This window comes from Lotus japonicus, chromosome 3, assembly GCF_012489685.1.
Source record: "Lotus japonicus ecotype B-129 chromosome 3, LjGifu_v1.2".
Lineage (NCBI taxonomy): Eukaryota > Viridiplantae > Streptophyta > Magnoliopsida > Fabales > Fabaceae > Lotus > Lotus japonicus.
Genome location: NC_080043.1, coordinates 20,487,938 through 20,499,225, shown reverse-complemented (window position 1 = coordinate 20,499,225; position 11,288 = coordinate 20,487,938). Strand labels below are relative to the sequence as shown.

General features: G+C 35.0%; 1 protein-coding gene across 1 annotated transcript; it reads left to right on the top strand.

Moving 5' to 3' along the window:
- Window positions 1-827: 827 nt before the first annotated feature.
- Window positions 828-10,165, top strand: LOC130742485 (protein DETOXIFICATION 53). The gene is made up of 2 exons (XM_057594588.1): window positions 828-1,135; window positions 8,701-10,165. Exons 1-2 carry the CDS (start codon window positions 941-943, stop codon window positions 10,099-10,101), a joined length of 1,596 nt encoding a protein of 531 aa, XP_057450571.1. The 5' UTR covers window positions 828-940; the 3' UTR covers window positions 10,102-10,165.
- Window positions 10,166-11,288: the final 1,123 nt, after the last annotated feature.

Here is an 11,288-nt window from a genome sequence, read left to right as displayed (position 1 = left end):
ACTTATAGGGATATTCTAGTACTTTGATATTTTCTCTACTTTGATGTATTTTCTATTTTAGGTTAAGATTGTATTTTTATTATGCAGAAGTGAGCGAAGATGTATTGTATGCAAAAGTGAAAATCAATGAATTAAGAAGATAAAAAAATGAAATAACCTTAGCATATAATGTAACTCTAATGAATTGAAAAACTTAACAAAATTGTCGAGAAGGATTATGAGATTCTTTTACCTATTTTCGTCCATTTAGATTATTGGTAAGTTTTTCAGTTTGAGTTTTACATTATATTTCAGTTATTTCATTTTTCCCGTTATTTCCTTATAAGCTTTGGCCGCAACCGAAACTACGTAGTAAAGCTTAGAGTCGGTTTTACGACTGACGCCAACTGTAGAACGGTAGCACCGGTAAGTGGCTCAAACAGCTACGTCGGGTTTAGAGTCGACTTGATCGACAATAAAACCTTGCGTCAGCTGACTCAGCAAGTTTGCTTCGACCATTTTAAACAATGTCCTGACAACAACGTTAAGTCAACGCTAAATCATCGTAGTGTCGATTTTTGGCTGATGTTACAAAAAAGCATCATGCATAATTGTGATGGTTTGAAACCGCCACAATAACGCATCATGCATATATTTTTTGACGTTGAAAATTGTCACAAAACTTGTGTATCCGAAGTATGTCGCTATTGTCCGTATGTTCATATAACATTTTCCAATTATTTTAAGCACTCAATCATTTCAAAACCAAGTTGATAATTGTTTTTTATCTTCTTTTCATCACTTTTAAGACCTTTAATTCTCTTACCATTGAGGCCCTCGGGGATGGAAAGGATCAATGTGTTTTCTTGCATTAGGAATGGTTTTAAAATGTGGACGACATGATACAAGACACGATGCCTGAAATTGCTGTTGTATTGTAAAAGCTAGCTTCTTGATAAACATGTGCACTGGTGCTGCGGCTGAATCTCGAGGAAATATAAATGCTGAGCCTGTGACTTCAAAGGTCGGAGAATACCATGAAGACAGAATGGGAACAGCAGAAGCTGGCGAAATAGCTTGCAACTCTGGCTCAGGCCTTCTTCAACGCCTACATTATCACCTCACTCCACTGCTCCCTAACCTTAAAATCTCTGAGGTTCGTAAATTATATCTCTCTCTCATTGTTTCTTTTTCTTTGGCACGGATGTCATCACCTATTCGACCAGAAAATTGTAGTTGTCTCTCCCAACTGTAACTATTTCAATCTATCTCACCCTTCTGTGGATCTTAATTTAGTTACCCTCATCACAACAACACCTTCTTACTTCTCTCATTGTGTTTTGCTTCTTCTGACTTCTGAGCATGTTTTTGTTGGTATTTTTTTCACATTTTTGTTTTAACAGGTGAAAGTTAAGAATATGTGAAAACCTCATAATTAATAGGCAGAATCAAAACATAAACCCGTGTGTCCTTTAAGTATGTGCACGAAAGTCATTACTCCTTCTAAATTATAAGAGTAATATGATCAGAATGATATTCACGGGAAGAATAATAAGAAAAGGAAAAATTTATCTTTAAAACCACAAATTCACTCACACCTATATATAGATAGATATGAAAAGAAGAGAGAGAAATGAGTGATGTCATGAAAATAATGGTGAAAATGAAATGGAAAAGAAAATAATGTGTGAATGTATTAAAACCCAACATAAAATGAATGCCATTTTAGCAAATTAGCACTTACACCATATATCATCTTAGTTTAATTTCCATCCAAAATTGAAAGAAAAGAAAAGTGTATTGATATTCGTGTAGAATTTTCATCCTTTTCTTTTCCTTGACCATATGAGAAAACATGCATTAGAATTTGTATGTTTTTCTTCCTATTCTTTTTCCTTCCTTCCTTTTTCTTTCCCTACAAACATAGCATTCAAAGTCTAGGAGTAATCATTTCAAAAAAAAAAAAAAGTCTAGGATTAATCAATCACAATCTTAAATCCTCTAAAAGTCCCCTCCCCCCTTTCCCTCCACTAACACAAAGACACAAAATGAGTGTGTTAGCAATTTTTACGTAGTATATATATTAACAAATTTTGAATTGTAGTTCATTAAGATACTCCTTATTCAAAAATGTCATAGTAGGTTAGTAGCTCCTCATAAGGTATATTGATGTTTGCTCACTTGGTTTTCAAGTTATAATATACTAACAGACTCATTAAAAAAAAGTGAAAGTATAGGGTAAGAAACTCTATACCCACCTGTGTTATTAAATTCAGTCTAGTGATCGACTCGGTCAGGGCATTGGGTCAATGAGTCACTGGTCTGATCACTGGGTCACACATTGAATCGTTTGACACTAAATTTTTTTTCAAAAAATTCATAATATATACCATAACAAATACCATACACACAAAAGCAACATATGGAATATTTTACCACAAAAAAATGTCACAACTCACAAATAACTGAAATAAGTTTTAAACATTATCAAACAACATCGGTTTTACGTTTTAATCACAACAAAAAGCGCATAAACAAGTTTAAAATCGAGTTCAACAACTAAGGTCTTGTTACATAATAAGCTAACAAATGATAAATATAACAATAACAATGTCAAGTTTCTTCATGTCCAAGTAGGAAAGGGAGACAAAGTTTCATCCAAGTCAGGTTAATTGCTTCTAAGATCTTCCTATTACACGTACTTCTATAAACTCTTTATAGACATAATTAATTGTTGCTGGAACTTTAGTGAAGGTTTGAGTTACTTGATCAAGAGCTACATAACATAACAACTCACTTGAGGCGAAGATGGAGGACAAGGCGAGGAGCGGAGCGGTGCGACATGGTGGGACGACGACGTACGGAGATGAGCGGCGTGGAAAGTGGAAACCGAAACCTGAGTGGAGGAGCGGCGTGAATGAATTGGATTGAAAACGCACATAGCCCTATCTCTATCTATGCAAAACAACCCTAACTCGCAATTCGCAAAACGAAATCATTTTGGAATTTGAAGTTTTTAAGAAGAAAAAAAAACTTACCGGTCCAACCGTAACTCCGGGTCACCGGTTTTTTTACCAACCATGCCGGTTCAAGACAAGTCGATTGCATCTCAAATCTGTTGCTCGACTCGAACCGATCAAGGGTATGGTTCCCGGTTCAACCGGCCAAACCGGCCAGTTCGAGCCGAGCTTAATAACACTGGTACCCACTATTAACCTGTTTGTATTATAGTTGGAGAAAAGAAAACCGAAATTTATATGACATGGCAAGAGCATGAAGAGAGAGTTGGGCTTAACTTCGTTTTGTTATCTCGGAATGAGGGAAATAAAAATAACAAACAGGCTCTTTTGAGGTTCTTCCTAATATGCATCACTTTTATAGTGGTATAATTTTACACCACTTGCTTTGACTGGTTATAGCAGATCAACACATTTTTTTAATAAATATCATTAAAAATTTGTTATATGTTAAAAAAAAATTTAAAAATTATGTGTTGACCTATTATAGTATGTTAATGCAAGTGATGTAAAATTACACCTTTTAAAAAATTGTGCATATTAGGGATCACCCTCTTTTGAACACATTAGTCGACTTTTTAAAATGCCATCACACTTGCCTTATAAATTTACCATTATTTAAAAAATAACATATCTCTCCGGCACATAAAACAACTCGCCATCATTAATAGTTAAACTTTTTCAATTAATTAATTTTTCATAAAACAATCTTGATCTTCAAAAATAAAGTTGGTCAAAATCCTCTACGGAAGGGAGCTAAAAATACTACTACTGCTCAAGCAAGATAGACATAATAACACATTCTTCTTAAATGAAATTAGATCCTCTCAAGATGCCTCAAGCTTGTGAGATGAGAACTCCAATGTGAGGATGACCTAGGTTTCGATCCTTTCCTATCTAAAATCTTTTTTTAGTATTATTCATTTTAACACTATTTTAAACATATTTATTGATATGTTAAAATTCATCAAAAGTCCACATTTTTAATTGAATGACACTCATAAATTTCAACCGATTAACAAGAAATGTGTTTAATTTCTATGCACTGATGATGTAAAGTTTTTTTACATCATCAACCAATCAAATTTCAAAGATGTGAGAAAATCTCTCTTTTTATTTAATTTCATTAATTGATGTGACACATCTTTAAAATCTAATTAATTGACGCAGTGCATCATCTTTTTTTCTCATAAGAAAGTGGGTGTTGAAAAGAGATTGCAGGCTGCTTCTATTCTAAGTTTCAATCTAACGTAACTTGTATTCTTCAGCTCCATCTAGATAGAACGCATCTCCAAAATTGTAGAGAATATAAAATCAGAACTCAGAACTACTGGTTTGCATCCAGTTCAAATCACAAATGGCAGACATACCCATGAATCTGATTTCGGTTTTCCCCCATCTCCAAAATCCATGTTCTTACTTTTCATTGTCGTCAAGCTGAGTCAGCAGTGTACTATTCTATATTATTATCATTACTATAATATTCAGCGCATGCATATGATTCATCATAACCATGTATTGTGATTCATTCATGGTGTTACAAATCCGTGATGCATAATTCATGAATATCCTGTTTTTTCTTTTCCCTATTATAGGTGATTTATGATCATACTATCTTATACTATGTCTAAAAAGCTTACCTTATTTCTTTGATGGAAATAAAACGAAGCGATTTCCGTGCCCTTTTAAACTCAGAAGATAATTTTTTAACTTATTGATTCATTTCATCTTTGAGAGTAAGGCTATGTTTGGCACGTTTAGCTGATAAGCTAGCTGAAAGCTGAAAAGCTAGCTGATAGCTGAAAAGCTAGCTGAAAGCTGAAAGCTGATAAACTAGCTGAAAGCTGAAAGCTGAAAGCTGAAAAGCTAGCTGAAAGCTGAAAGCTGATAAACTAGCTGAAAGCTGAAAGCTGATAAGCTAGCTGAAAGCTGCTAGCTGAAAGCTGATAGCTGATAGCTGAAAAGCTACGTAATTTGAACAAAAGTGTTTGGTAAAACTAGTTGTTGAACAAGCTGAAATTGTAAAATGACATAAAAGGACATACTTGTATAATTTTTTTATATTTAACATTAATTTATTTTCACATTAATACCTATATGATATTAATATTAAAATTATTATAAATTTTTTTAATTTCACTCAAATTATTTATCATCTTAAAAATATAATATTAATTTTTACTTATTTACTTTTCTATATTTTTATTAAATTAAATAGAATAAAACAAATAATTTGTAATTTGTAATATAAAATTATTTATTTTATTCTGAAGTAGTAATTATTTCTATGCGGGAACGATGTACATATGAGACAAGTGTGATAACTGATAAATAAATAAAATTTTTTTTTGGTACATCGGAAAATGAGTAGGTAAATAGGTTTAGTAGAAAACATATAAGACTAAAGGTGAAATTTTGATAAAATAGTAAGGATAAAAATGAGAATATATTTAATAAGTTATAAGCTTTAAGCTTTAAGCTACCTGAGATAGCTTATAGCTTAAAGCTTTAAGCTATTGAAATAAGCTCCTTCACCAAACATTTTTATAGAGCTTTAAAGCTAGTCAAATAAGCTTTAAGCTAGTCAAATAAGCTATAAGCTAGCTGAAATGGCATGCCAAACATAGCCTAAGTGACTTGTTTTACACAAAAGGTTAAAGGGTACTAAACCGGAAAAATTTAACCTACACAAGTAAAAAATTGTGCAAGGTTGCACATTGGCCTTTTGACCCACTATAACAGGTTTTTAAAAAAAAAATAAAAAACATATTTTCTTAATTAAACATTTATTTTTAATTAATTTCAAAAAAATTATCCTTAATTAAATTTATTCACCATCAATTATATCACTGTTTCTTCATCTTTATTCTCCCACAACAGAAAAAACTGAAAATAAATAAATTATTGATTATCATCTTCATTATTCTAGAACAACCTGGAACCCATTTGCTGTTATTCCAAAATCGAATCACCAAGCCAAGGCCTCACCCTCACCCATAAACCCAGAACCCACCCCTCATCCAAGCCTCAACCCAAAAACTTTCAAACCCAGAACCCACTCCCTTTCATCCCTGTCACAACCCCCAAAACCCATGGAAGAAGCACGTCCTGGCAGATCCGATCGGAGAAACCCACCCCTACACCACCCAGAAACCCAGAACCCAATCAACCCACCCCCACCCAGAACCCCGCCAACCCACCCAGAACCACATCCCCAGACCATCGAACCCACCCCCGCCCAGAACCTCATCCCCATAACCCATCACCCCAAACCACCAAAATCCCCAACCCAACCCCCAATCGCAACCCTGAGAAGAAGCATATAGATCAAAAATCTCCGCCCTCACTCACAACCACTGTGGAATTTCATATCTGTGCCAACCATAGTTATGTGTTTTTCTTATGGGTTGTTGTTTTCTGTGTTTTTCTTCTCACCCTTTCTGAAAGTGTTTCCTGAAAATGGATGGGTGAGTGAGTGGGATGGGTTTTATTGCGTTTTGTAGAGGTGGGTTGGACGGGTGAGTGGGAGAAGGAAAAACTTTTTTTTCTGTAATTGTAAAGGGAGATGATTATAGACAGAGAGAAAGAGGAAAGGGGGAAAATTGACATGGCTACTTATTCTTCTTCAGATCTGAAAGAAAAGCTTCAAGCTTCCAGATCTAAAACCTTCGAACAAACCCAGATTTAAATTTGGTGTTAAATCTGAGTTAGGTTTGTTTAAATCTGGAAGAGAAGGTTTGAGCATGGAAGAACACGTCGAAGAAGGAGAAGAAGAGTGTTGATGATGATGATGATGAAAAAGAAGAAGAAGAGAATCATGGGTTTTGGAGCGGTGGTGGTAAATGGGTTCTGGGTGAGTTTGGGTTTAGTGGGTTTAATATGGTAAGAAGCAAGAAGAAATGATGATGAAGAAAATGGATGAAGATGACAGATTTGGAAGAAAATGAATGATGAAGATAATGTTTGGGTGGAAGATGATAAGACTAAGGATTAATTAAAAAATGATTAAGATATATTATGTTTTTTATTTTATTTTTTAATTTAATTAAAATTATCAGAGGTTAATGTTGAGGAGAAAAGAAAGACACAACTTGATTCAGACAGTACGATAGAGCGAGAAAGCACGAATAAACCACACAGAATCTTTGTTCACGCAGTTCGGCCAATTATGCCTACCTCTGCGGCTATAGAGTAGCTATAGCTCCCTTTATTGATTCTCAATAATCAATTGTGTTTACAATAGCAGTTTCTATTGCTATGTGCCCTCGCACACCGCCAAATTGCGGCGCACTTGCACACCACCCAATTGTGACGCACTCCGCACACACTTGGTGCACACTAGCACACTTTTAGTGTTAGAGGCCTTATCTATTTATAGGACACTACTAACTCTAGTATTACAAGATAAGATAATCTTAACCGATAAGATATAATCTTATCTAAACCCATAAGATAAGATAAGATAGAGTCTTATCTAAACTCATTAAATAAGATACAATCCCTCTACACCCATATCACAATCCTCTTAAATTAAATTCAAATAACTGATAAGATAATGAGCAAATCCCAACAGTTAATTATTGTAATTAATAAATCTGTATTTTTTTATTTTTTTTTTAAAAACCGGAAAAACCTGCTATTACATGTCAAAAATAGCTTGTGTAATAAATTCCTCCTACTAAACCCATTTGTATTTATAAGGTACAAAGTAATGTCATAAATATAATTTTGATTTTTTTATAAGCAAATATAATTTTGATACATTTACACACTTTCATGTTATTTGTGATAATTTTCTTCATATCTTTTCTTTTTCTTATCACATCATATCTTCTAGAGTTAGAAATAATTTTTTCTTCCCATAATAAGTGATATATAACATGAAGACATGCGGTGAAAAATGATGTGGAGGCTATAATACATGAGCCTTTCAAGTAATGTATGTGTGTAAGATGATATTTTCTCACCTCCATAACACTAATTTTAAGGGCAAATTTGTCAATTTTTAACTATGCACTCATACACCATTTGCAAGCTAAGGCACCGTAGCCATCGCCATATGCATATTTTAAGCACAATCTGTAAGCTAAGAAGAGGAAGAAATTGGCAACAATTGCATAAAACTAAATGTATAAGAAATATGTCTTTGATGTTAAACTTGGAATTTATCAATTGTTTCATTCTCTAAATTTCTGGCACATCTTTACCAGTTCACACCTCAATGCCAGAGTGTGGGTGGCATTGTGAACGAAGAGAGATAGGAATTAAATAGAGATACTCTAGTTTGGTCGTCGTACCCGTAGCCGGTACGTATCCGGTACCGGTACTCTTGGGTACTTGAAACTACGTACACAATACACACCGAAATTTGGGTACTATTTGGGTAGTTTTTTTGTATCACAATACATACCAGTTCACACCTCAGAACATGAATTATAAAAGATGTTTGATCCATCAACCTTCAATTTGATCTTATACACCCATTTGCAACCAATTGGGTGCTTTCCAGAAGGTAGATCAACACTGGACTAGATGTTGTTTTGAGCAAGCATCTAGCTTAGTTATTTTAATCGCCTGCTACCAGAACATATATTAAAAACCTTAATGATAAGTATTAGGTTCTGTTTGTGAGGTAAAATAAAATTTCTCATATTGGTATCCACATGCTTTTATTGACAAATATGAGAAATGCAATTGCATGCAGGTGAAGGAAGAGTTGCAATCTCTTGCAAAGGTTGCATGTCCTGTAGTAATGACTGGTCTTATGATGTACTCTAGATCTGCTGTGACCATGCTCTTCTTAGGTCGCCAAGGGAAAGTAGAGCTAGCAGGAGGCTCACTTGGACTTGGTTTCGCGAACATCACTGCCAATTCAATCCTCAAGGGACTCAACATGGGAATGGATCCCATTTGTTGCCAAGCTTATGGAGCCAAGAGATGGTCAGTTCTCAGCCAAACCTTTTACAGAACACTCTGTCTCCTCCTACTTGTTACCATCCCCATTTCACTCTTATGGCTGAACATGGAACCTATCCTTCTAATGCTAGGTCAAGACCCTCAAGTCACAAAAGTTGCCCAAGTTTACATGATCTTCTCTATCCCAGAGTTGCTAGCTCAAGCTCACCTCAATCCACTGAGGACTTTCTTGAGAACCCAAGGCATAACCACCCCAGTTACTATAACAGCATGTTGTGCAGCAATGTTGCACCTCCCCATCAACTATTTCTTTGCCACATACTTGAATTTAGGGGTGAAGGGAATTGCATTAGCCACTGGTTTAAACTCTATAAACATAATTCTAGGTTTGTTGCTTTATCTTTTTTTCTCAAAGAAACCAATAAAACCATGGCAGGGAGCTAGTTTTCTCTCATCAGCTTTCCATGGGTGGAGACCATTGCTGAGCCTAGCAATTCCTAGCTGCCTTTCTGTGTGCTTGGAGTGGTGGTGGTATGAGATCATGCTCTTTCTTTGTGGCACGTTAAGCAATCCACAAACCACAGTTGCTACCATGGGGATACTCATTCAAACACTTGGATTCTTGTATGCATTCCCATTTTCTCTTAGTGCAGCCTTGACAACAAGAATTGGTCACTCCTTAGGTGCAGGGCAACCCTCCAGAGCGCAAAGCACAGCCATACTTGGGTTTGTCATAGCATTTGCACTTTCCATCTTAGCCTTGATTTTGTTGATTTCTCTGAGGAAGAGCTGGGCAAGACTTTTCACTGATGAGGCACAAGTTGTTGACATGGTTGCTACTATACTTCCAATTATGGGGCTGTGTGAAATTTTCAACTGGCCTCAAACAGCATCATGTGGGATTTTATCAGGGACAGCACGTCCTTACTTGGGTGCTAGAATAAACTTGTGTGCATTTTACCTAATTGGGTTGCCAGTTTCTGTTTTTGCTACCTTCATCTACAAATATGAATTGGTGGGGTTGTGGTTTGGAATGTTAGCAGCACAGTTTTCTTGTGTTTGTATGATGGTGTATGCATTGATTCAAACAGATTGGGGGCAGCAAACTAAGAGAGCAGTGGAGCTAGCTCAGAAAACAACAGAGCAGGAAAATGTAGATGATGAGGAAAGTGGGCTGCTTGATCCCTGATAAAAACTAGCAAGCAATGCTAAGAGCACACTTTTTTTGGAAAATAGTATTATTTAGCGAGTTTTATGTTGATCATAAAAAAGTTCGGTTCATTATTCTATTTTTAGTGAGACTCACATGAAACATCTCTAACAATGAGGATTCTGTCATACATCACTAAATTGGTGGTATAGCCTACACTAGTATTAATTTGTAACTGTCTAAAAAATTTATATGTAACTTATCACTAAAATTTGTAATCGATTACAAATTTTAGTGATAAGTTACAAATTTTATTACACAATCACGAATTTGTGTCAAGAGTGTTATGGGCATTTTTTTCTTTCTGATAAATGAGATTTTGAAGTAAATTTATTGTATAGTGGTAGTACCTAAGTGTAGCAAGTTTTCATATTTGAAGAGTTTTATATTATTGCTCATAACATTCAGCTCTGCTCGTATGGTTGACACAACCTCCGGAATGAGTTGATGGACTGGGTTTCAAGCTTCAAATTTTTAGAACGGTTGGGTCTTTAACGCTCAAATCAGTCTATGATCGAGCAGAGTAACAATATAAAGAAAGTGTACATATTTAATTGTGGCTGTTGATCTCATATTTATAAAATGTTATTACCCTCGTGGTTTACTTCCTCTATCTGGAAAGCACAAGATATCCGGATCATGATTCGAGATGATGAAGATCTTCCCTTATCTCTTTTTTTGGTCAGAGGTTCAGATTTTAATTTTATAGATCATGGACTGAAACCCTCTTTATCAGGATAGGGCATGTTGCAGCTGGGCCAACTCAGACCAAATCGTGGCTTGGCCTTGGACTGCTTAATTGGGTCGAGCAGGTTGGACCAAGGCACAGATTGTGATATGATTATATTATGATTGTTCTAAACTCATAGGTTATATATTATGATATGATTACTGAACTCATAGCTTCAACTCAATTATATTATGGTTGTTCTAAACTCATAGGTTATATATTCTCATATGTTTCACCAGTCTCAATCATAGTTCTCAATTATATATGGGGAATAAATATAGACAAAGGAAGAGGCCATTGAAAATGGTAAATCGGAAACAATTAAATCATACACAAATTTTGTCCTCAAATAAATCTGATGGGAAAAATAAAATGCCTTTTGTTGTTTTTTTTTTCCTCAGCATTTTTCTATTTACCCCATTCTTCATTCATTCTC

Bases quoted from the DNA above. Each gene is read 5' to 3' on its own strand.
- LOC130742485 (XM_057594588.1), top strand. From the start codon at position 941: ATGTGCACTGGTGCTGCGGCTGAATCTCGAGGAAATATAAATGCTGAG. The intron at 1,136-8,700 runs GTTCGTAAATTA...AATTGCATGCAG, and splicing joins CTAACCTTAAAATCTCTGAG to GTGAAGGAAGAGTTGCAATC.